Source organism: Pteropus alecto, unplaced genomic scaffold, assembly GCF_000325575.1.
Source record: "Pteropus alecto unplaced genomic scaffold, ASM32557v1 scaffold479, whole genome shotgun sequence".
Taxonomy (NCBI): Eukaryota; Metazoa; Chordata; class Mammalia; order Chiroptera; family Pteropodidae; genus Pteropus; species Pteropus alecto.
In genome coordinates this window covers 2,234,359-2,261,722 of record NW_006492031.1, presented here as the reverse complement: position 1 = coordinate 2,261,722, position 27,364 = coordinate 2,234,359, and the positions used below count along the sequence as shown (strand labels likewise).

At 38.0% G+C, this 27,364-nt stretch overlaps 1 protein-coding gene across 1 annotated transcript in view; it reads right to left on the bottom strand.

Annotated features, from left to right (window-relative positions):
* Window positions 1–2,004: 2,004 nt before the first annotated feature.
* The window catches only part of UBASH3B (ubiquitin associated and SH3 domain containing B), a 134,041-nt gene continuing 108,681 nt past the window's right edge, over window positions 2,005–27,364 (bottom strand). Inside the window, exons 6-14 of the mRNA XM_015599451.2 lie at window positions 25,754–25,962; window positions 21,485–21,617; window positions 19,743–19,863; window positions 19,009–19,131; window positions 17,635–17,727; window positions 16,282–16,426; window positions 9,833–9,939; window positions 8,003–8,112; window positions 2,005–6,745 (exon numbers count right to left, since the gene is read on the bottom strand). Coding sequence (XP_015454937.1) covers window positions 6,608–6,745; window positions 8,003–8,112; window positions 9,833–9,939; window positions 16,282–16,426; window positions 17,635–17,727; window positions 19,009–19,131; window positions 19,743–19,863; window positions 21,485–21,617; window positions 25,754–25,962 — 1,179 coding nt within the window. The 3' untranslated portion in view covers window positions 2,005–6,607. The remainder of the gene's footprint in view (window positions 6,746–8,002; window positions 8,113–9,832; window positions 9,940–16,281; window positions 16,427–17,634; window positions 17,728–19,008; window positions 19,132–19,742; window positions 19,864–21,484; window positions 21,618–25,753; window positions 25,963–27,364) is intronic.

Here is a 27,364-nt window from a genome sequence, read left to right as displayed (position 1 = left end):
GTGGACCAGATACTGCTTGTGGGAAATAGTTTACTGATTCCTGGTGTACAGGACCCTGTGTTTTTGAGTCTGCCTATCTCTCCAGCCTCATTTTCCCCACTTTCTGCTGACCCCTTCCATACTAACCCCGCTGGCTCCTTTCCCCTGGGGGACTTCTTTACTCATTCTGTCTTTTGAAATCCTCCTTTCTAGCTTTTCATCATGACCAACTTCTACTCAGCCTTAACTATCAGTTTAATTGCCACCTGCTCAGAAACATATACCTGACCATCCAATCTAAAGTAGTACCACCTGTCCCACATCCCTCTCACAGTTACTTTCTCCTAAACAGCATTGATCAGCATCTGTAATTATGTATCTTGTCTATTTTGTGTGTTCTTTGTCCATCTCTCAACTCCATAAGAGCAGGCACATTGCTTTCTTATTTGCCATGTAGCTTGAGCCAGCTACTCCGTTAGGAACATAATGTTCAATCAATATTGTAGAATGCTTAATGAGTCTACAGCCTTAGTATATTAGTTTCTTTCATACAGGGAATTAATATCTCTTTACCTTGTAAAAATATGATGAGGATCAAATGAGAAAGTGTTTTTAAAACCATAAAGTTATATGAAAGGAGATTTGTAAATCATTAAGGCAGCCTCTTAGACAAACCACAGAATTCAACCAACACATGCATTTTTACTATTCTCTTGTTATTACAGAAGCTAACTTATGGGGAGAATAGTAAAGGAATATCAGTACAAATGATTATAGTTATTTTCATTCCTTGTCCTTGATATTTCACAAGACAAGAAAATGGCTAGATGTGTAATTTTTATCTTGGCCTTAGCAAAAGTGATTATTAGCATGTAGTATCTTATTATTAGCATGTAGTATTAGGTATTTTATATTTGTTATTCCATTTGATATTAACAATTATACTGTAAAAAATCATTACATGCACATTATACAGGTGAAATGAGTTTAAGGGATTAAGTAAGCTTCTGAACCAGGATCAAAACCTAGCTTTATCTGACTTGTGAATTAAGGCTTTTTCTCTGGAACAACATGAGGTTCTACTATAGTAATACACAGATCTTCTGGATTGCCCCATCAACAAAATATCAACCAATAAACTAAATAAACCTTAGCATTCTTTTCATGGCCAGGAGCAAAGCATCTGGGTTTTACATGTTTATTTCTGGTAAAGTGAAGTATTCTCTTTCTTCAGAAGAAAGAAGGTTTTTTTGGTCCTCGACTTAAAAAAAAAAAAAAAAAAAGAACTTTTTGCTGATTTCAGCTGAAACAAATCCAAAGCACACTGATTCATTTTCTTGGATATGTGCAGGCAGCCTTTATACACATCAGAAAAGGGCAAAATGAGTTTGGGAATCTGTCAAGCAGAGAACAGCTGAGAACCAGCTACAAGGCTAAACAAAGCTTGGTCTTTTGTCAGACATGAGCATTAGCTGTTATGTTTCCTCAGGAAGTATACCCTGCCAGGGTAGGAACTGGTCATGTCAATGAAAAGCTGCATTTATGTCCTGGGCATAAATGTTCATAAATGCATTTAAAAAACCTATCTGCTTAAAACATCATTACTTTAAAAATGGGGTCTGTGGCTTTTAGTAGTGTGGAACCTAGTTCGAGTTGGATTTCCCCTCTCTCTTAACCAAATTCTTACTCTATGGATGGTTCTTAGTACACCTCTTCAAGGTGGGTAGTGGTGAGAACTGAAGGCTTACACATGGGCAGTGGAAGCATTTTAGAGCGTGCTTTTTACTCCTGGGTGGGTTTTCTCCTGTTCAGCCTGGATGACTCAGAGGGATGCCTGACTAGAAGGGACCAGGGGCCAGCAGTGCCGCCAGAGCATCCTTCCATTTCCACAGCAGCAAGTGTCTCTCTGGCCCTTGGAGAGGAGAATCACACTCTTAATAGACATTTAGAAAACAATTATGACCACCATAACGCCTGAAAACATGTCAGGAATAGAGAGCACTAGAATTTAATATGAGATCGCTCTGGATTGACTGAGGACACAGTTCCTCTTTATTAAATCATTGATGAACCACTTAATAAATGGAGATGCTCATGGAATGAAATGAACTAATTACAATGGTGCCAGAGCTATATCTAGAGAAAGAGCACACAGGCAGGAAAGCACAAAAGCCACAGGTAGTTTACAAGGAATTTGGCAATACAATTAGGTGTGTTTTCTTTTTTATACAGACCTCTTTCTTCAAATAAATACACCTGAATCACAAAGGAAAAATTATACAATAGCCTTACAAGTGAGAAAGAAACCAATATGCCTCCAAAAACAGTAGGTTTAGAATGGTTTATGCATAACTAAAATGCTTTGGGTGGTGTTCTTATCTTGAGTGGCAATCAAAAAAATAGAACCAGTACATATTTCCCATTATACATATGTATCCTATACAGAATTCAAGAATAATAGTTTAACAGCTGCAAGATTCCAATTTTGTGGGAGTAATGGCAGCTAAGTGGTACTGTGTAAAACATTTGTAAGAACTGATTGCATATTAAGTTTGACTACTCATCATTATAATTTTAAACCTACATACACTGAACATAACATTATATGTATTTAAAAATTGTTATTTCTTCTGTATTTAGAGGTATTTTTTTCCTTTCCCTTGACTTTTTGTTATAGCTAGTTACTTCCCTAGGAAAATTCAATATGTTGAAATAGTAAAGAGAAGCAAATCCAATTTTAATTCTATGTTTAAAGATGAAAAGCATCTGCCATCACCTAACAAAACATCCCCCATTACCTTTATAAAGCGAATATTAACCTAAATAGCTGCTAAATCTCACCTTTACCCATCCTCCTCTGCCAGTTTCGTTCCTCCTGGCAAGGCAGTCAGCTAGTGCCTCTTAGTTCTCACATGTGTACAGGACTACAATTTAAATGCAAATAACCCTGTGCCTCATTATCTGAGATGTTTGTGCAGACACAGTACAGTTGTGACTGTGCCTGTGAAAATTAAAGGAGGTTCATCTGCATTCTAACACACTCATTACTTTGAGTAAATTCAAAAGAGCAATTCATCACTGCTTTCAAATTAAACACTGGCACAGCAGAGTGCCTAGGTTACTGAGGAATGCCTCCTTTTTTACAACGCAGGAGTGCCTTTCTACAAAGGAAATGAGATAGGAACTTCTCTCACTGTAGCTCTTCAATTAGTTCCCAATGACACTAGGTGATTGAAATAAGAGGCTTTAAAAAAAAAAATACAAACGCAGCTAATTGAGTGGAAAAGATACATTATGGTAATACTAAACACAATTGGAGGACAATCAATATGCATTCCAAATACTACTGACAGGAAAATGACCACATCAGCCTAAAATGCAAGAAAATTATTGACAGTGATTTACCAAGCTGATATCACTCCAGAAGATATTATTTTTTATTTTTTATTTTTATTTTATTTTTTGCAAAATCGTCTTTTAAATATAAGGTTATTTTAAAATAATTCTTTGGTTAAAGTATAATTCAAATAAAAAGTAGCAATTCCTGGAAGCCTTTTGCTAGAGGGTGAAAAATACCTCCTTCTTTCAGCCATCAGATGGCCATTTAATCAGCTATTCAGATTCTATGAATGTAAATGTAATAGAAAACACTGTATTCTGAACTCCATAGTGGGGTGAAGCAATAAGCTCCTAGCTACCAATGCAGTGATGGAGAAGAGAGCCTGGGAAAATGAAACTCCCAGCTTGTGCATTAAAATGTGCCAATTATTCTAGCCCACAGAGGAAAAGATGTGGCATTTTAAAATCATGGAAACCAAAGTCCCATCTGTGAATAATACTGGGGTATTAGTGGATTGATGTGGCACACTTGTGCAAGCAGCAAACTGTTTCAGACTTTCAATCCCCGATTAAATCATTTAGTTAATTTCATCTGTTTGTCTCAGATAACTTTCTACCTTAAAAAAACAAATCCTCTCTACAAGAAATCATCTGGTTCTTCTTATCTGGCATTTCCTTCCTTCCTTCCTTCCTTCCTTCCTTCCTTCCTTCCTTCCTTCCTTCCTGGCATTTCCTTCCTTCCTTCCTTCCTTCCTTCCTTCCTTCCTTCCTTCCTTCCTTCCTTCTTTCCTTTTCTTCCTTCCATCTTCCCCTTATCAACAGTTGTTCTTAATAAGCATCAGACTAAAATAGAAAAGAACTAGCCTGAACTTCAGGTTGTAATATCAACCTAGAATGTTTGGATGAATATAAAATTTTGTTTCTTCTTTTACACATAGAGTCAACATGATTTCTAAAGAATTTCTCAATTGAAGTCCAAGTTTAGTTGTTTAAATAGGTAAATGTGTAAAAAGAATTTAATGTGAATTCAGATTGTTCAGGTTATTTTGATAAACAATCTGGATAACTAAAGCAGAGGAAAAACCTCTTTGTTTACTTAGGGTTTTCCACCTAAATTATTCAGAAAATGATTTCAGATCTCTGCCTCCTTTTGATGGAGTAGATGATAGCCTAAGGCTCTGTCTGTATTGGACTCAGGACAGTGGATCGTAGTCCAGCAAACTAACCTATTAGGTCATTAGAGGGCTAAGACAACTTGGAAGGAGGGAGAGGATAACCTATTCAGTGTAAGCACAGATACAGCCCATGGCATACTGCTACTATTTTCAAGGAAATCTTGTGTGGTGTTCCAGCATTATTCTGAGCATTGAAAGTCCATGAACAGAATCTAATAAACATTATAGATCTGATTAAACAGTAGATTTACTTTCTTATAGATAAAAGAATGAATGGCAGCGCCACTACATTAGCTGTAATGTGAAGTTTCTCTTGAAATCTTTAACAGGAGTCTTTCCCTCATTTTAAGGTTAAAACATTTATATTAATCAATGATGTCAGTGTAGAGTTATTTCTATACCCAGAAGCTGGATCAGTGTTTGTGCAATGCTAGAAGACATTAAGATTTCTTTCTTAAAATGTAAAATTCATGACATATTTCTCTGACCTTAAAAAACCCTGACTATAATCCTATTGCTGATTAATGTACACAGCTGGCACGCTTTTGAGCCCTCTTCTTTTCAGAGATCATCAAATTCCCATTTCAAATAGGAGCAATGATTTATTTTTATATACCATATGTTTTATGCACTGGGGTTTTGAAGTTTATTCAATGCTACAATGTATATTGATTTGTTTTTACATTAAAGTTCCATTTAAATGGCTGGGATTTCATTTTGCACACATATTCTACACAGTGAACTCTACTACACCAGACCATTCATTGTCTGCTGCCGTCAGCAGTCAGCTATTCAGACAATTAAATAGACATTGATGACTGATGTTTTGGCTTGATTGTCATTTATTTTTCTTTTAAATAAACTCCCTCTAAATTTAGGAAGCAGGTATGATGGGAAACCACAGGATGTGGCTCTCCCAATTTTCCTTAAGTAGCCCTACCTTCATATTTTAAGTTATCATAGAAAAACAAACAAACAAAAAATGACAGCATAAGTAGCAGTGCAGTCATGACTGTCATTTAAATTAGTTCCCTGACTTCATAATACTTCCCTGGTATAACTGATGCATTTGTGGATGTCCTGTTATGATTGACATATTCCATAGATAAGTGGACAATGATCTGACCCTTGGTATGATTTGTAAAGGTGTCCATATTGCACAAGAATGAGCACTTTACTGATCAATTAATGTGTCTAACATACATCCTTTCAAAATGTTAACTTCCTTAACTAGTTACCATAGTCCAGACTCTAGGGCCAAAGAAGTAACCACAATGATTCAGAAGTGCTGTGGCTCTTTCAGTTACAACATAGATAATTCCAAGTCACTTTATATTTTACAAGTTCTTTGCTCCTACAGTGGAATACTTTACACATTTATCTTATCTTCCTCCTGAGTATCCAAAAGTGCTTTGGAGAGCAAAGTGCTTTGTCTCTCCATTTCACATATAGATGCAAGGGGGAAGGGCTGTTGCAGAAAGCTGTAGCCAGCTGCTCTAGAGAAAATGTGGTGGTACCAGAGAGAGTAAGTGTCAGATTCCTCAAGCAGGAGTCTAGAGCCAGCAGCACTGGTGTATGGGTCATATTGAGGGCAGAATTTGAAGTTTAACCTAAGAATAACTCTCTGCGGGGCATGTTTTCTGATAACCTGAAAAAAATTCCTCTGCCTGGCTTTACCTAGCAGGAACATGGTGTTAAAAAGAAAATCCCAACACCAAACTGGCAGCTCAGTGTCACTCCAGCTGGATTCTGGACATGTCCTTCCTCCTGCATCCTTCCTCTGGATAGGCTGGCAGCTCCCTTTGGGAGTACTCAGGGTGGTTGACTATGCATAGATGGAAGGAAGAATACATCCTCTGCCGTAGTGGTGTCTCAAGTTAGGAAGACAATTTTCAAAAGAGTCCAGAGAGAATGGATTTTATCCCTGAATCAAGTCTTTCTCTTATTCACACAGTCTCATCACAAGAATTTTAAAGCATGAAAGGAAATATGCTAAATTATTCTGAGCTGTCCACTTAGAATATGGTGCAAATTTTTCATCGTTACTAAACACAAAAAATGACACTTCTCCCAAAGGCTTTCTAAAGCCTTATCTTTTCGTTCACTGGTGTGGTTTATTCTTGTAGCAAGGTCTCTCTCCAATTGAATCCCCCAGTTGGTCCATGGGTAAGAGGAAGGATAGGTGGATCTGTCAGCTGCCATATTCCAGTTTCTCCCAATTCTTCACAGGAACAAAATCCCAAGTATGGAATCTGAAGTAAGAGTAGTAAAAAAAAATGGAAAATAGAAAACAGAGGTTTAATGATTTAACTGTTACTTAGACACAAAGAAATTCAGGTGGCCCTTGAGAATAAGGAATAGTCATAGAAATTAATAGGGGCTTCGTAGACATGCATCCCTTCCAAAAAATCCATAAAGAAAATTAAATAGATGAAGTGGATAGAGGAAAGACTATTTACATTGCAAAAGGATTCATCAGAAGGATTCATTCAATGGTGAGCTTCGCTACTGCAATTAAGTAATTGTTTACAGCTTGCTTCTTAATAGTGGGAGAAAAGAGGACAATAATATATAAAGCTAAGGTGCTGCAAGTTAATTCCTACTTTCCTAATTGCAGGTAAAGCTAAAAATGCAGCTCAAACATTTCTTGAAATTATACTTAGACAATGGAAAAGATTATTCAGTTTTTGAAAAGTTGTTAATTTGCTTCACCCAGCTTTACTTAGTTATTTAATTTTTTTTGCATGTGTATCTGTAACATTCAAAATTGAAGCTGTGCCCTTCCTAACTTCAGTAGTCCTGGCATTTAAAAGTTTATTTTTGTGTGTGTCCAGAGCTGCATTTATAAACAAGACAACAATCTCTGCCTTCAGGTAGCTTACAGAGTAATGGGAAAGAGAGATGCATAAATAAACTTTTAAAAAATTAGAAAAGAACTACAATCAAGTTTGAACTAGGTTCTCTGGGGGCAGATAAAGGAAGCATATAAGTCAGCCTAGAGGGAAGTGTGTGGGAGGGAGGCTGACAGAGAAAACTCTTTCACAGGCAAGAGGAAGAAAGAATCCAGATGTGTCGGTCTCATGGGTTTTGTGTCTCACTGCCTTGTTCCTGGGTCTGCCTTTCAGCCTGACATTTTAAATCACTGCTTCCTTTGGCCTACCGGCCAGGACCTCTCTTCTGGCTGAGCTGTCAGATGCTGCGTTTTGGGCCACTCACTCTTCTTTATCCAATCCACAGTCCCTCAGGGAAATCCAGAAAATTTGCTTATAATTCTTAGCTACTTAGCTCTTAGAAACTAGAACTAGCTCAGACATGCCTCTTTCTCATATACAAGGTCTAATAAAGTGCCTCACACAGAGTACCACTCAATATATCTTGGTTGAGAGAATCAATAAATGCATCTTCCCAGCTCAGAAAACATGCTTCAAAGAATTTAGCTATCAGCCAGTCATTGAACTGTTCTAGAATTACTGGGCATCACAAACCCTTGAAATGCAAGCATGAATTACCTTTCGGACCATTTGTACAAAGTCCTTGGAGTTCTGAGGTGACAGGCCCTGAAGTTGGCAGGTACATGCTTCAAGGGAGGATGCATGGGCCACAATCAGGATGTTATTTCCTGGATGAAAAAAGCAAGGACTGGGAAGACCATTTCTATAAAGACATATGTAAACTTTGTAAGTACTAGAAGCCAAGCGTTTCAGGGAGGGGCAAACATTGTCAAGGAGACAATTTGGCCAAGCAATATTTTGAAAATGCTTTGTATTGTTAAGGCAGCCTAAGGTTATTTTAAAAAAGCCTTTAATTTTAAATTAATTATAGATTCAGAGGAGGTTACAAATATACACATGTATATATAAAATTATAGTTCACCCTTCAACAACATAGGTTTGAATTGTGTGGATCCACTTATATGTGATTTTTTTCAATAAATGCTTTAAATGTATTTTCTCTTCTTTATGATTTTCTTAATAATACTCTTTTCTCTAGCTTACTTTATTGTAAGAATTTAGTATATAATACATATAACATACAAAATATGTATTAATCAACTGTTTATGTTATCAGTAGGGCTTTTGGTCAATAGTAGGCTATTAGTACTTAAATTACAGGGGAGTCAAAAGTTATATGTAGATTTCTGACTGTGTTGGGGTTGGTGCCCTTAACCACTGCATTATTCAAGGGTCAACTGTACATATAGCATATATACAATACAATTGTATATTATATACACTATATATATTGCACTATATATGTGTGGGTATATATATATAGTGTATATATAGTACAATAGGCACATGCACTCGCACGTGCGTGCATACACACACCCATACATACACCAGGAAGGTCCCACACACCCAGCCTCTTCCAATGGTAACATCTTGCTTAACTGGTACACTATCAAAATCAGGAAATGGACACTGGTACAATCCACATAGCTTATTTAGATTTTACCAGGTTTCACCTAATTCTATTTCATGTATAACTTTTTGTAAACACCATCACTATCAAGATACAAAACTTTGCCTACAGTGCTCTCTGCTGCTCCCAATATAATTTTCAGTAACTGTAAGCACTTGAGACTTTCCGGTGGCTAGAACATGCTGAGTATCTACAGCAGGAGCATGGAAATTGTCATGAAGTGATGGGCTTTCTGAGTGATAACTAAAAGGTGGGAATCATCCATATACTGCTGACCAGGGCTATCCACTGCTAACATTTCGGTGTATATAATTCCAGTTTTTACTGTATGAAGGCAAATATTTTATCTTAAAAAAGCTATAGGAATGTACATACTCCTTTGTAATCTGCCTTTTTCACACACACAAAAATTATAATGAACAGTTAGTTCTACATCTCATCAAATATTTGAGTTCAGTGTTTATAAAATCAATAGCAAACAGACTTGAGTCTCACAGAACACTCTTTGTTTGGTGGTAACAGTAATGGCATGTGTGTTTGTGTAGGTGTATTTGTGTGTGGGTATCCACGCTCCTGGATCAAATCATAGACAAAACAATGTTATACTAAAGAACTTTTTGAAATTGTAATAGAAAACCTTCTTCACAGAGTGCAAGATAAATAGATGGAATGCAGAATCTAAGTTATTTCATAGAGTAGCTAAGTCTGGTGCATTCCCACGGAATATCTACCATTTTAGGTATCCAAGAGAATATTACAATTTAACAGAAAGTATCTACAAGAAAAGTCTGGAAATATTTTTTCTTTCCTATTAAGTAAGTCTACCAAAGCAAGTTGAAACATCTTGAATAGCTTATTAACCATGATGGAGAAACAGTCACATATTTAAATATGAAATCCAAAATAATACCACTTACCTTTACTTTTACATTCACTTATTATTTCTTTTGTTACTTGGAAACTTCTACTGATATAAGTGTCATAGGATTCTGAAACCACTAATTTGCTTACTGGAATGTGAGGTCTGTAATAGAAAAATGAATAAAGACAATAAAACATTTTGGTCCCAAGACAAAGGAATTTATATTACTCTAAGCTTTTAAGACCTTTCTAAAGTTTCCATAATTCTGTTTATCCATTTCCCTAGAAAGGAAGGAATTAGAGGGAAGAGAATTTCTGTTATACAGAAGTGGGGTTGAAATGTACAGACTGTACATAAATAAAGGATTTGAGTGCATGGTGGCAGAATGAACAGTTGAAAAATGAAATATTCAGTGCAGGTTTCACTTGCAAGCTGACTCATAAGCAGTTTGACTTATTTTATTGACCAACAGTCCTGGGCCACAGAGCCAATAGCAAGCAAAGTGGAGGGTAGATCTCATTATCTATTTAGATCACCAGATATCTCCTAAGCCTCTCTACCATAGCCTTTAAAACTATAAGCAGAAAGGATAGGTTTTATTTTTAAATTTTGTTCCAGCTTTAATGGGATATAATTAACATATAACATTGTGTAAGTTTGGGGTGTAAGACATTTTCATTTGATACGTATATATTGCAAAATAATAATCACCATAACCTTAGATAACACCTCCATCATGTAACACTATTCTTTTTCTTTTTTTTTTTTGTGGTGAGGACATTTAATATGCACTCTCTTAGTGACTTTCAAGTATACAATATAGTATTATTAATTATAATCATCATGCTGTATGTTAGATCCCCAGAACTTATTTATCTTATAACTGGAAGTTTGTACCCTTTGACCAGCATCTCCCCATTTTCCCCAGTCCCTGCTAACCACCACTCTACTGTCTGTTTCTCTGAGTTTGGCTGTTTTAGATTCTACATAAGTAATAGCATGTGCAGATATCTCTTGGAGCTCATGTTTTTATTTCCTTTGGATATGTACCCAGAGGTGGGATTGAAGGATCACATGGTAGTTCTATTTTTAACATTTTGAGTAAACTCCATACTGTTTTCTGTAGAGGCTGCACCTATTTACATTCCCACCAATAATGTAGGAGGATTCCCTGTTTCTCCACTTTCTTGCTAACACTTGATATCTCCTGTCTTTTTGATGATAACCATTCTAACAGGTGTGCGGTGATATCTCGTTGTGGTTTTGATTTGCATTTCCATGATTAGTGATGTTGAGCATCTTTTCGTGGTCCTGTTGGCCATTTGTATGTCTTCTTTGAGAAAATATCGATTCGGTTCCTCTGCCCATTTTTAATTGGATTGCTTTTATTTTACTACTGAGTTGTGTGAGTTCTTCATATATTTTGGATATTAACCCCTTATCAGATATATGATTTGCAAATATTTTCTCCTATTCTGTAGGTTGCCTTGTCATTTTGTTGATTGTTTCTTTTGCTTTGTAGAAGTCTTTTAGTTTGATGCAGTCCCACTTATTAATTTTGGCTTTTGTTACTTGTACTTTTGGTATTATATCCAAAAAATCGTTGCCAAACCTAAAGTCAAGGAGTTTTTTCCTATGTTGTCGCCCAGATTTTTTATGGTTTCAGTTCTTATGTTTAAGTCTTTAATCTATTTTGAATTAATTTTTGTGAGTGATGTATGACAGGTGTTCAGTTTCATTCTTTTGAAAGTGGTTATCCAGCTTTCCCAACAACATTTATTTTAGAAACTATCTTTTCTCCATTGAGCATTCTTGGCTCCTTTGTCAAATATTAGTTGAGGGTTTATTTCTGGGCTCTTGATTCTGTTCCATTGTATGGTGTATGTGTTTATTTTATGCCAGTACTATATTGTTAGGATTACTATAGTTTTGTAGTATAGTTTGGAATCAGGAAGTGTGATGCTTTCTTTCACGGTTCCATACAAATTTTAGGATTGTTTTTTCTATTTCTGTAAAAAGTGTCATTAGAATTTCAATAGCAATTACACTTAATCTATAGGTGGCTTTGGGTGGTACAGGCAGTTTAACAATATTAATCCTTCCAATTCATGAATGTGGGATATCTTTCGACTTGTTTACATGTTTGATTTCTTTCACTAAAGTCTTGTAGTTTTCCTTATATAGATATTTCACCTACTTGGTTAAATTTATTCCTAAGTATTATATTGTCGTTGATGCCATTGTGAATGAGATTGTTTTATTCTTTTTTCAAATGAGTCATTGCTAGTGTACAGAAACACAATTGATTTCTGTATGTTGAATTTGTATCTGCAGCTTTATTGAGTTTGTTGATTAGCTCTGATAATTTTATGGTGGAATCTTTAGGATTTTCAATATGTAAAATCCTATCTGCAAACAAAGACAATTTTGCTTCTTCCTTTTCAGTTTGGATACCTTTTATTTATTTGTTTTCTTGCTTGATTTCTCTGGCTAGGATTTTTAGTACCATGTTAAATAGGAGTGGTGAAAGTAGGCATCCTTGTCTTGTTTCTGATCTTAGAGGAACAACTTTCAACCTTTCACCATTGAGTATGATGTTAATTGTGGCCTCATCACATATGGCCTTCATTTTGTTGAGGTATATTCCTTTGACACCCAATTCATTGAGTGTTTTTATCATGAATGGATGGTGTATTTTGTCAAATGTTTTCTTCTTCATCTATTGAGATGATCATATGATTTTTATCTTTCATCTTTCTATTGTGGTGTATCACGTTTACTGATATTTATATGTTGAACCATCCTTGCATCTTAGGGATAAATCCTACTTGATTATGATGTGTGATACTTTTAGTATGCTGTTGAATTCATTTTGTTAATATTTTGTTGAGAATTTTTTACATCAAGAATATTGGTTTGTAGTTCTCTTTTCTTGTAGTATCCTTATCTGGCTTTGGTATCAGGGTAATTCTGGCCTTGTAAAATGATTTGGGGAGTTGAAAGGATAGGTTTTAAAGCTGACATTAGGTTCCTTTACTATTTAGGGTTTCTGGTCTATGAGGTATTTATCTTGTTTTTTTTTAGTACAACTATGTCATATTTTCTGTTTTCTTATTTTGTCTTTCATTTTTGGTATTTAGAGCATGGTGGGTAAAAGTGGTAGTGAGTTCTCAAAGTGAATTCACACAAAATCTTGATCAGAATACATTACTGCTGCTACTACTACTAGTATTACTACAAAGAATTACTGAAAGTTTCCCATGTGTCAGGCTCTGTGCAAAGCAGCTTCTTGCATTCTTTAACTAGAGCCCTTCTAGCAACTATTTGGTAAATCTTGAGTTTATGAATGACAAAAGTGAGGCTCAGAAAGGCTACAGATGACTTGCCTATGCTCACACTATTAGCAACTTTTAGAGCCTGGATTTAAACTTGGGTCTGATCAATGCCTGTAAACTTGTCCTCCACTTTGGACCATTTTTGACAGGATCCTCCTCAAGGCTGCCTCTCTGTGTTTTCTGTCCAGAGAGGAAGGATGCTGTTCTATTTGAAGAAAACCTGCCCTCATCTAAATAACTTTCTCTCAGCAAGCCTATTTCTCCTAGGAATCTTATGACGCCCTGGGGGCCAGAGGAAGACATGAATCACCACCTGTTAAGGATGTACCCTGGTGTTCTGGAACAAACTTTTTCCCCCATCCAAATCTCTCATCTAGTTCTTTTATCACTTATGTCACCTGGTCTCCCACAGGGCTCCTCCCTCACCTGTGACAAAAGGCTTCTTTGTATGGTCCAGAGAATAGTTTCAAGGGTGAGACCATGTTGTAATTTATAAGACTTGTTTAAGTAAGAGCAGGTAAATGTTGGGATCCAGTTCTTTACTTTGGCAGTTCTTGCCTTGAAGTGGAACCTAGGAATGGCTTCCATGTTTGAGCCACCAGTCCTGATGGGAATAGGACAGAGTCAAAGCTTTCTCACCCCTGTCAGCAGCACATACCATGCTCTAGCCACACTTGCAGGACTCATGTACTATACTGAGAGTCAGGTAGGCCTCCAATCACCAACTAAACCTGGGACCCTGAGCTCTAGGTGCTCAGGGAGCATTCCTGGAACAATTTTCTCCCCAGTACACTCTATTCCTCACCCTGCTTGAGTCAAGACTGTAGAGCAGGTTTCTGTCTTGAGCCCCATACGACATTTTGATTCATTGCCCCTCTAACACTTCAGATCCATGCCCCCACTAATTCTCTATCATCCTTAGCCAAGACCCTGTTCTGCAGCCCCATCCAACTGGTGTGTGTGTATATATATATGCAGTCCCATCCAACTGGTGTGTGTATGTGTGTGTGTGTGTGTGTGTGTGTGTGTGTGTTTACACTTGCAGAAGAGTTGCAAATATGACTCAGAGTTCTTACATACGCTTCACCCAGCTCCCCTTGATATTAACACCTCCCACAATGATATTACAATTCTGCAAACTAAGGAATCAACATCGATGCAGTACTATTCAGTACAGTTTCTTTTCCATATATATATATTTTTTTTCCAAATATATATATATATATATATTTTTCCTGCCTTGCTTCTTCTAGGCCAGCTCCCTAAGACCCAAGATGCTTTCTACACCCAGCCCCTGTGCTGGGTCTTGATGCCTGTGGATGGCTCTTGGCTATGAGTCACCAGCCTCCTTAGTTTCCCTCAACCCGGCTTCCAGTCTTGTCTCCCTCCTGCTCTAAGGTGACAGGTCTCTTTAAGTGATGCTTGCTTGACTTATAATACCCTGGCTATCAGTCTTTGCCTATCTCAATGTTTCTCCGACCATTTGGACACCACTACTTGCTTCAGAAGGCCCGCTCACTTTGCATAACTAATTTCAGAGGGAATTTAGCTCTAGAGGTGGTGCTTCTCACATGCTTTATCACTGACTTTCTCAGTTGATTTACAAAATTAGCATCTTAACCTTTTTATCCCCCTTAAACACAAATGACTGAATTGAATTTTGATTTTTCTGTAGAGGAAAAGAAAATCTGGAATAAGGACCACATTCTGACCCCCACATTCCTTGCATTCATTATTCTGCTTGTACTGTTGATGGGATGTGTTATCGGTGTGTGCCTGGATGTGTTTGCGTGCACTGAAAGGATCATATGGAACGATTCTGGAGACCTTTGTAAATCAGCTTGGGAAGAACTGCAGGACACACTTAAAGAGGAAGCTGAAGACATAGTTGGCCCAGGTTGGTCTGGGAGGTGCTGGGTGGTAAGTGAGGAAAGTCATTTTACCAATGTTGGCAGCAACTCACCTACCTTCTTTCCAGGCCAGAAGGATGATGGCTATTGGCATGGGAACAACAATTTATTGCTGTTTTCCTCAAATAATAGAAAAATAGTGGCCATAGCTTGTAAAGGACAAATGTAAAGGATATTAGTATGGAATCTGATTGATATAATTTTATTTTTGAGGAATGCAAATTCCTTTAAAGCAAGAAAAAGTAGCACACATTAATTTATGGGGTTATTTGAGGTCTTATTTGCAGAGCAGGAAAATGAGTATGAGAAAAAGATATTTTCTTCTTCCTTAGCCGGAAACTCACATGGTTTTATTTGTGGTTTGGGTATGTATTTGAAATGAAAGGTCAAGGGATATCACAAGAAAGAAATTTATGCTTACATTGGTCACTTGCTCCAAATTCTGCCCTAAGAAATACAAACTTTATTCCCCACTATATTGGTTGTGAATAGCTGTTCCTCCTCCAAGATATTTTACAAATGTCTGAGTAGATTTTTGATAGTTAATGTAACTATATTATTGTTGGTTAATTCTTGTTTACATGTGGATTATTCACCTGTGAGCAATGTACAAACATTTCTTTTTAATTCCAGTATAGACAGTCTGGTACAATGGTAAAAAGCAAAGAACTAGGAATGAGAAAATTGTAAAGCAGATCACACAGTGCTTCACATGCAGAAAATAATCAATAAAAGTTATTGTTACTATTATTATTATTATCATGTGTAGTCACTAAATGTACAACTTTAGGCAAAGCCACTTGTACCCTCTTATATATAAAAGTGGCTTGCCTACATTCTGGGGTTATGGCAATAATAAATAAAGATAAAGAAAATTAAAAATGCTTTGAAAAATTAAAAATGACAATCCAAGGTAAGACATTATAATTTCCTTTATCTTCCAAAAAGCTTCTGGAAATCTGTCATTATTTGCTGGTGCCTGCTCCTGGAACACAAAGTGGCTTTATTATTTACTGAAAGAGTTGTAATAAAGTCAGGAAAATCCAATGTGTGTATAGAGATATAATGTAAACTATGCTAAATACAAGGGAATGCTGGCTTTTTTCCAGTTTTGCTTTTTCAAATTATAGCTTGACCTCCTCCAATATGGAGAATTGCTTGTGGGCTATGTTTGGTCCTTCATCTCTTTAAGTAGCCTGGCCTGGAGTAGTGAAGCACTTCTACTTTGGCCTCAGGAAATAGCAGTTTCAGAGGGTTACCTGTAGGTTGTATCAACACTCAGGTTGGCTGCAGCTAACTCTGATGGAGGTATCCACGCAGGTAATGTGTTCCCAGCAACCCATTTTGTCCACTCAAATAAGCCAGGCTCTACACGAATCTTCAAGTGATTTTCTTGTTGTAAACCTTAGAGGTAAAATAATAGGAAGATGATGGAAACACCACCATGTTCTCAGTGGGAAAGTAAATTAGAGGTCAAATTGTTATAAAAATTCTGGTAAACCTTCTATTCTCTTTCCTACCAGATGCTACATATAATGAAAAGAAACTGGAAATGTGGGTTTGGACCAGGGTTTTTAATTTTTTTTGTGTGTTACAAATATATGAGTTTAATACTCTGGCTTTCAGTGGTATCTGGCTTAACGAAAAAACAACAAGTCATTACCCATATAATTTATACAGTTCCGTGACTAATATCATCCCTTTTTCCAAAGTAAGTTCCAAGATTGCCTTATGAAGAAATTTCAGAAATTCTTTTAGCATCCACTACTCTACAATAGTTTACATTGTATTTGAATATTGTGTAAATTATTCATTTTCTCTATCAGATTTTCTGATGTTGAATATTTACAAATGCCAGGGCACGAGTCCCACATCATAGTGTAATCACACTCAAGACAGGAATTGTCCTTGTTTAACTCTCTTTATATTGCCTTAATTTTTCTGTACAAATTTAATATATAATGCATTTTAATACATAAATGCATTCTGGTTTACTTAAGATTAATGAATAGAAGTCTCAAATATAGTGTAAATTCTTTGTTGGCTCAGCTATTTCTGGCTCATTTGTTTGTTCGGAATAGGTAAACATTTCAACACTGTTCTTCTCGTTTTCTTTCCAGGGGAATGAGAATGGTGATCCCTCTATCTTAAGCCTCCATAGATTTTATGGCAAAATTCGAGTATCTTTATAGCAATGGTGCTTTTAAAATCATTCCAAATAACTAAAGAAATAGGGATGATTAAGATGGGCAGATACTTAGAAGCACCACTGCTGCTGAAAATAAGAGGCAAACAGAGCAGAGTGGGAGGAAGTGGCTTCGCTATTTCAGTAAAGAGAAAGGATCACTCCGTAAACTTTAAATTATTACCAGGCAACAATATTTTACACTCCCACAATTCATTCAAGAAAATAATATTCAAGAAAAAAATTATTTGTATACTTCCTTTCATAGTGCTTTTGCTGCCAGAGTACTGTTTTGGGACTTTTGTAGAGACATACTCTGAAAGAATCATTGCTAAAAAGTCCAAATTTGAAGGTTTCAATTGGCTAATGTCCTACAAATCTGCCTGGAGACAGAAGAATGGACTAGCTGACCTTTAACAAGTCTTACCTTTCAAGATGTTGTATGCAGTCTGAACACAGCGCAAGGATGGGGAGCAATAGATGTGATCAATAATGGTGTTACTCTCTAATAAGGCTTCCCCTGCAAAGAAAACCAAAGGGGAATCAATTTGATGGATTTACTCAGCCTTGGCTTGACCTTCAATGTGGGAGAGGGTACCAGGTAGATGCTGCAAATCTCCCTTTTTCACTGGGGGCTTACACAGAGCCAGTAGTTTCAGCCTTGTTTCCAACAAATCCCTTGATCAGAGTTTCTATGAGAGACCAAATGAAAGGCCCCTTCTTATCTTTTTCTTTCCTTTTCCCTGGTGCTGATAAGTGGCAAAATGTCCATCCGAGAGACCTAGAAACATGATAATGCTAATTTCAAGTTTGTGATAAAAGTGAGAGGGTCTATATGGTGAAAATTAGGTCTTGTTTTAATTTTATCCTGTGCTAAACAAAGTTTCAACTATTCTTGGACACTAGAAGTAAATCCCAACACCTGATACTTCAACACATTTCTTATGGAATCCATGTCTTTTCTCTACTGGATAAAGTCTAAACACCTTAATATGGTGGTCAAGGTCTTTTGTGAAATTGTCTTTATTCGTTTTGCCAGCCTAATTTTATGCCTTGCTCACAATCTATGCTCTAGAAATAAGATAACTTGTTTCCTCCATACTCTTTATGCTGTTTCTCATGTGTATGACTTTATGTTGTTCTCACTGAGAATTCCCTTCCACACCCTCGTTCCTTCTTTGCCCAGCTGACTTCCACTTCAGGTCTCAGCTTACCTCTTATCTCTTATGTGTCTTTTTTTGTGCTTCCATAATTCTCCACACATACTTTTATTTTTGAATACTATACTGTAAGTTATTTATGTACTTATAAGTTTGTTTCCCTGAGGGTGGGGATTCATGCTTAGATCCCCAATATCTAGCACAGTACTTGCACAAAATAAGTGATCAATCAATATGTGTTAGGTGATTTTACAGGACAATGCTGCTGTCTCTGTGTGGCACATTCTCTGCATAGAACTGAGCATCTGAAAAGGATCAATTGGCCTCCATACATTCAGCCACTCCAGGGTTCCCTTCTCCTTTCCCTTGTGCTAGAAGCTGACCTCTCTGCCACACCAAGTCTAACCTTGCCCCATTACTGGATCATATGCCCCTCAGTAGGAGTTACACCTTGTTCACTTTGGTAAACCATGCCAAACGCAGTGCGCTCAACTTAATGGTTACATAAGAAATCCCTTGAGGAAATTTACTACTTTTAGGAAAGTTATGGAATTCCCGAGAAGTGTGCTGACATGCCTATTGGAACCAGCATTCTGAGGACGTGACCAGGAATGGCTGTGCAATCACTCCAGGACACTTACCCACTAGTCTTGCTTGCATGCATCCAAACACAGTGATAGGAGCATCTTTCTCGTAATCCCGGAAACCACCACTTCTCTGAGGTAAGCTATGAGGCATGTTCAAGTTGGTGCGTATATAGCGGCCTAGAGAAAAGTCAAAGGCTATGTGAGTTCCTTATTTCCTTAAGACTTCCATTGCTGATCCTCATAGCCTCTCCATTTTTATTCCTTTTTGGCCAAAGGGACTAAATTGAGCTCTCTAGAAAATACCAAGGCTTACACTTTTCCTTTGGTGGAGCGTCTTAGAATCTACTTCTTCATTCTGCTGACAAAAGTGACAAGAGTAGAAACCAGACACTCTAAAGCAGGAGGGCTTCTTTGATATGCAAGTCTCCCTATCTTAAACGTGCCACTCGAATAAAAAAGGAATTAAAATAAGCCAGGGTGATTTAATGGTGGGAATTCTGGCTGTGAAATGAGGATACCTGTCTCTAACTCTGAAATTGCTACAAGATCATGGTAAAATATTTGCCTTCTTTGGTCCCTGGTGTCCCAGTTTATAGAATAGAGACAAGAACATTTACCTTTTTCTTAACACTCAAGACATACAGGAAGGATTTACGAATGTAACAGATTACGGATTTTTCTATAGCCCACGTAACCATATGACTCCATCTAGATAAATGTAGCTTGACTGTGCCCCCTAGAGGCCATAATAGGAATGCCAATGCTGAGCAGGCCTACCAGTTACTCACCTTTGGCATCAAAGCACTGGGATAGCCAGTACTTCCCAAACACGACATCCATCCTCTCACCATGCCGACACACAAAGAGGCATCTCTTTTGAGGCCCAGGCTGGCTGTTGACTCTCAGAGGCTGCAGATAAAGAAAGGCTATTAGTGAGGAAAACATGAAAAAGTTGACATGTCCTGGAGCTTCAGAGTAAGTTCTGCCAATGTATGACTTGGATAAGCCCCTTACCTACCTTGTATTTTGGGTGGCCTATCTGTAAAATGGGGATAGTAAGACTCATTCTACAGATCTCACAAGTTATTTTGAGGGTCAGATGAGTTGAACTGCAGGTGCTTTGCAAAATAAGAAGGGTTATGAAAATGGTATTATTGTTGCTGCTACTATTATTAGCAGGAGTGGTGTTTGGCCAATACTAAAATATGAAAGCCACTTGAGTTACAGCTCAGAGATAAAACTAGCCAGTATGTAGAGATAGCCATCTAGTGGGACAACTTCTTGCCCTAAAGAGCTGTTTCATCAGCTTCTTCAGGGAGTGAAGACTTTTATTGTCACAAATATGTCTACCTTATTTCTAATGTGTGGTTAGAGCACATGGTTCAATGGTCTCCTCCAGCAATAAGGTCTGGTTTGTCAATTCTAATCACAGTTTAGGCTCTGTTGTCCAACTACATACACGTTCGTATTCCCAGAAATGATTCAAGAAGGACTACTGCTACTTCTGGGTGATGAAATAGGCGAGTCTAGTCAACGGCGCGTCCAAACGACTTTGGTTTCTATAACTGCAGAGTGGATTGTTATAAATGTTTATTTATTCCTTCTTTCTGATAGAGTCAGCTATTCCAAGTTTCCTTAGTGCTGCCAGCTTCATGTTGGCCAGCATTTACATTTGTTTCCAGTTGCCCTGACAAAATTAATATGTAACATGGTGGCATAGTCTTCCCCATCTCTTCTCCCACTGTTCCCTAATTCAAGCCCTGGGCTCTAGCCAATGTGATCTAGTCTCATGATTCTCAACATGTTTGAACTTTCAACTTGCCTTTGTCTGTATTGTTCAAAACGACTCTTCCCACTCTCATTCTGCAAACTTTCTGGCATATACGGAGCACTCCAACATACACTGAACACTCACTATGCACCAGGTACTGTGCTAAGAGCCTTATTATTTATATTTCCTTAAATATTTAATATTTAATATTTTTCATTAGTTGACATACAACATTATATTAGTTTCAGATGTACAAAATAGTGATTTGACATTTATATACCTTACGGTGTGATCACCATGATAAATTTAGTAACCAAATTAATAAATAAATTTAGTAACCAAATTAATAAATAAATAATATCATAATAAATTTGTCACTGTCCAAATTTATTATGATATTATTGACTATATTCCCTGTGCTGTATATTACATTCCCATAACTTATTTATTTTATAACTGGAAGTTTGTACCTCTTATTCTTCTTCACCTTTTCACCCCCTACCCTATTTCCTTTAATCTTCACAATGGCCTGCAAAATACATACAATGATTACTTTTTTACAGGTAACATGTTCTCCCCTCTGCAGCATACCCCTCCTTACAAGACCAGACCCAGATGCTGGTAGTCATTGTCAGGGTCATCCATTTGACTCTTCCTAGTCTTGAAATTTTGTGTATCTTAGCAGCCTCACACTTGGTTCATAGGTAATCAGTGACTCTTGAGTAGAGTGGAGGATGTGATCCTGGCAGTCAGCCTTACCTGTGTGGGCTGGCAGATGATAGTCAGGGGAGTCATCTCCCCCAGGCCCTGGTCCTCATATGAGCGCCTCTCCAACATGCCATCACCAAATGAGAGAGCATTGGAAGATGATGTATTTAAGATCGAGCAAGAACTACAGAGGAAGATAAGGAAGATATTAACTGCTTTGGCTAGAAGTCATCAGCATGTCATCCTTGGACTAACAGGAACTGCTCCCTGGGCAGTGCAATGGTAGGGAAATCTGAGTAGGGGGTGCCCCACTCCTGGAACATCTTGTTTTATGCTGAAATCTTGCAGTTAATAAAGGGGGTAGATGGATTTCTGTACTTGAAGCAGATGAATTCATCTTTCTGGGAAAGGATGGAGCCTATGATTTTGTGCTTATTAAGATGCCACAGGCATGGTTGGCACCAAAGGCATGTTAAAGAATAATGAGGTATCAATTTTGCACCATTGTTCCCAGCTATTTTTCTGGCTCAAAAGAAATAATTCCTGTTTCCTTTAATCTTTTCCATGGTGATGTCCATCTAAACTGACAAATTAGAGGGAACATTTTTATTGTCTCTATCACTTTGCCTGCAGCTCCTAATGGTCAAGGAAACCTTATAGCCATATACCCTATTCTACCTTCTTCAGTCTCTACATACCTGGTGAGAATGACCTCCTCTTTAATAATTAAATAACTTAATAGTTTAAATAATTCTGTATTTAATCATCTTGTTGGAAGTGAGATGGAGAAAGGGGTTTAAAGTTGTGAGCCAAGAACTCTCATTTCTGGGTGTAACAATATAACTACAGAAGCCTAAAAGAGGTCTTGCTGAAAGGGAGGCAGCAAATCATTTCACGTTGAAATTATTTTCATTATTTAAGACCTCCAAAAAGCTTTATCTAATAAACATTGCAATTTAAGTATGATTGTTAGGCAAATCTGTGAACAACTCCTTCTGTATCACTGGGCAGATCAAGGGAGAACACTGAAACTTTTGATTTCTTGCTTCTTTACAACGAGGCTAACATGCAACCCAGTTTGCCCAGCATAGCCCTGGTTTTTATCTGCTGACCCAGCAATCTGTGCAGTTTAACACATCTGTTCTTGATTGTTCATTTTTAACACAGTATTATTCCTAGAATTTAATTTTGCAAAGAACTTTTCATAGTTACAATAAAAAGCTAATTGGTTGTTAGTACAAATTCTTTCAAAAAACTGTATGGTTTTAGCACCCTTTTCACTCTTTGAAGTATCCCTTTCTTTGACTGTAAATACACAAAGGTCACAGAAGACACAAGCCCTAAAAAATGTGAGGTTTCAGCCCTTGTGCATATCAGAATCACCAGGGGAGATTTAAAACATACTCATGCTTGGGCCCCACTCTTAACAGATTATGATTTGCAAGTCTGGGGTGGGACCCAGGGATCTACAGTTTAACAAAGCTGTATCAAGAAGTGTGATATACAGTCAAATAAGACCTATTATGGTAAAATTTAAGCAACTGTAAACCAAAGAAATCTTATGCCCTTCACATAGTCTAATAGACCATCTGTTCTCCTTTATTTTAAACTGAGACTCTCCCAAACATCACACAGTTAAAGAAAATTCACTTTCACTGTCTGATTCATCAAAGCTTCAGGGCGTGAAATGTCTGGATGTAATTGTCTTGACATCATGCTTGTACCTGCCCCTTAATTTCATTTATTATAGCTGTGAAGACACTGATAGAATCCCGTCTCTTTCTCCTTTAGCTCAGTTGGCAAGGAGAATGCCAACCTCCTTCTCTTAACTGTCACCGTAATCAAAGGGCCTGACTCACTCTGAGACAGTTTGGGGCTGTCAGTTCCAGTAAGACAACAGTCAGACGCTTTATGTTGAGAGAAGCATAGGGAGGAAGCTGACTCCTGAAACGTCTTCTTAAGTACCAGGAAGGCACTGGTACCTCCCTAGGACACAACAGTTCTATATGTAAGCCCAGAAGTACCAGCCAGACCACCCTGATTCAGAAGACATGATGTGGCTTTACGAATTGACAAATATCTAGGGATACTAAGAACCAGGCAAGATGCTCTAATAAAGGGTAGAAGGAGAATATTTCCTTAGGATGGACTCAGACAACTGAGGACTAGGTAGGAAGGATTGTGAAGGGTCAGAGACCCTAAGGCTTTACTTGTTGCTTGAATCCCCTTTACAACTTCCCATCAAGTCAGCCAGGTCATGCTCCATCACTCCCTGAGGCTCTACCTCCTTGAGTCTCTCTTTGGTTAGAGGTGAGAGAAAACTCGCCTCCCTGAGTCATTTCCACTTCCAGGGTTAAGTAGGAAAGTGCAACTCTTCTGTAGAATCATTTTTGTAGAGGAGACATTTGATTTGAAGAATATATAAGAGTACTAGAAAACACAAATTAGAAAAAAGACCTCCCCAAAGATCATAAAGTTAATGACTACTTTAGATTAAGTGCTATTATATATGTGGCACTGATCCATGTAAAGCTGTCTTTTATTGCAGTCTTCACAACACCCCTGTGAGTTAATTGCAAATAATTACCATCTTCATTTTATAGATTAACAAACAGAGGTTCGGAGAGGTAATGTAACTTGGCCAAGTTCACACAGCTGGTAGGTGGGAGAGTTAGGATTTGAATCCAAGACTGCTGGAAGAAAACGTCAAATTCTTAATTATAACATTCTAACACCTAATGTTAATATTTCCCCACTCTCAGTAGGGTTTGCTGTGGAAGGTGATAGTTTAATTTCAGACATGGTTTCCTGGGAAATAACATCACTAGTAATTTTTCAAATTAAAAGGAGATAACATACAGACCTCCCTGTGATCCATGGACTGAAGTCGCTTAGGTTTACCCATGTTTCAGCCTGAACTCTAATTTGGGCAAGAGTGGGCATGGATATAGTGATCTGAAATAAGTCAGCAGGGCTTCCCACATACTATTCTTTTATATGTGACCCTACTCTTAAGAAAGTAATCTAAGAACAGTTCATCAACAAGAACCTTTTAATTCTGTTTATTCATGTATATTATGCTTCACTTGTTTTCATAATGATAAAATAGTAACTTTGGAAACCCAACTTATTTATTTCAATGTTCAGAAACATTTCTGGAAAAAAAAAAACATTTAGGGAACATAAGGCAGCTTCAACCTTCCAATTTGTGCCACACAACACTGGATGTTCATGGGGCAGGAGTTAGGGGTGGACTGGAAGGAAGAGGAAGGAGTTGCTGGGTACTGGGTGACTAAGGAAGAAGATGTTCTTTTCCATCTTCGGGTTTGTGGTTTGTCTGCTGGCTGCTAACCAGGGTAGGGGACCTTTTTTCCTTTTCTCCCTCCAGGCAACGTACTCACTGAAATCTCACCACTCTGCTTCTCTTTTATGGTGGCAATAACAATGTTAGACACCATGCAGCTGGAGCTCAGAACTTCCGGCCCTCAGCCACACTGGCACATGGAAAGAACAAGAGGGAAGGAAAACAAACCAGCATGCACACCCTAGCGAGATGCCTGAGTGCGCCAGGGAAGGGCTGGCTTTGAATTTCTTGGATTAGGAAAGAGAAGGTGCCTTTTATTCCTATTTTATCTACTGAGAAAAAGCTGGCCATACAACACAGGCCACTCTGAACATGAGAGCAGTTTGGTTTAGTGAGAAATGAGTGACTGCGGGGGCGGCGGGGGGTGGGGACCATGTGTCATTTTAGGTTCTGGCAGTTGCCCATTTCCTTATACATACTCTCTGTCATCTAGGCATTTGTGTGCCAATTCTGAGGACTTGCTCTAAGGGCCACCAAGTAAGTAAGTGGCAGTTAGGACTCCTAATGCTTGCAAACCCTTTCATTACTGATCTGGATGGTGTAGGGGAAACTGCCTTGCTGCTGTGGGGAGTCAGACCACTCTGAGCAACGACCCAGGACAAAGTGGACAGAAACCTGAAAGCCATGAAAATTCAGCACCGGGATGACCCACATTTCAGTCATAAGAGGTGGACCCCTAAGCAGCCCCGATTTAGTCTTTGATCTGGAACTCAGACAGGTAGTTACATCAAATGAGACAGGCAGAGTGAAACAGAGCGATCCATTGCTCATTTTTCCTGTGCCCCAAGTCAGTTCCTTATTGGAGATCTGGAACTAACAGACTTTCTTCCCCATGGACTCCATTTACTGTAATTACTGCCCAGTGTGTCTAGAATGAAGTCCATTTCCCTGCCACCTCCTGAAAATCCACAATGTTCTTCAAAAAACAGCAGGCAAAGAACTTTGAGTCAGCTTACCCATGAAATATCCAGGTGCTACATTCATCAGCCTTGGTGATGTAATTCTCAGGCAGTAGTCCAGAACAGCCGGTGGTTAAGGAGGTGCCGTAGATCCAGCCCTCACTGGTGCTGGTCTGTTCCATGGGAGACATGAAGATGAAGTCCCCAGGGACCAGCTCCAGCTCATCGTCATTCTGTGGGGTGTAGGGGTAGATCACCTGTAATGTCTGAAAAAGGAAGAGAGGGATGAGAGAGGCCCACATGTGACATGTTTTTCCAAGTGCCTCCAGGGCAGATGTGTGTTCTGCTTTCACAGTGCCTACGTCCAGATGTTGACATTTACAGGCACCCCTTGGGGCTGCAGGCTCTGAGTAGATTTAGATTTAGATCAGAAAGCATTTCTTCTCTTTTCAGAGTATTGTGGGTATGTGCTTGGTGCTACTGGATGGTTACAGACTTTCCTTCAGGCATGTCTTTGCTTCCCTTCAGGATTCAGATATGGTTTTCAGAAATTCATCTGTCTAAAAGCCCATAGGCTCTCCAGTAAACTGCTATACAAATGGGGTTGGACTTAGTTTCTCCTGCTCCATCACTGGAGTAGGCACCATAATAGACACCTGAAATATAGCTCATGAAAAGCTAGTCTTCCACATGGGGGTAATGGATGGGCCAGCTGGAGAGACTATCCTGTAGGAAAGCTTTGGGAATGAAGTATTTCCCTTTTTGTAGATGCAAAAGTCAGCTCGAGTTTGACAGATACCAGGACACAAGCCTGGATTTTACTACATTATATTTTTTCTTTTGTTTAATGTTTAGCATCTACTTGTAAGAATTCTTGAGTCTATCTCAAGTATGCTTTTCCTCCCTTCCTATACAGGGACTAAACTCAAAGTTTGCTATGTGATTATAAGAACTGAACTAACTGACCTTCATTGCCTTTGAAGCCCTTTTACTCTTAGTAACAATAATAGCTGTACTATTTTTTTTGTTGTTGTTATTGTTGCACCCGCTCTGTGCTGAGTATTATCTTAAGGCTTTTCCATATACTCTTTGTGGTATACACAACAGTCTAGCAAAATATTATCACCATTTTACACATAAGAAAACTAAGGACTGGAGAGTTATAGAAGTTATAAAAGTGTATCAACAACTGTTAAAGGCATGGAGCCAGGATTTGAAGCCATGTGTGCTAGAGTCCAGAATTTATGTTTTTTGTATAACTCCGTCCTTCCTCTAGATTTCTATTGCTTGGCATATAAAACTGGCTTGACCCAAAGTAATCTCTAACATACAAGAGATTACATGAAGTACCAACAGGCATTTCTAAGTCCCAATCAAGTGAGAATGTAAACAGCAGAGGGATGAGACCTAGGAGTTTTCCTATGTATCACCTGCTGAGTGTCCCTGCCTAAACCACTTTCCTTCTCTGGACATCTGTTACCTTACTGGAACGACCAATCAAACTTGCCTCCTGGGTACAGAAGAAAGAAGGCAAGAAGAAGTTTATATATGCAGGGGAGTGCAGGTAAAAGCCAAATGACCTCAGAAGGAAAGCTTTATCAGAAGGAACAGTAATAAATGAGCTTTTACAAATAAGAGATAAAAGAGGCCAAGTTATTTTTAGAAAAT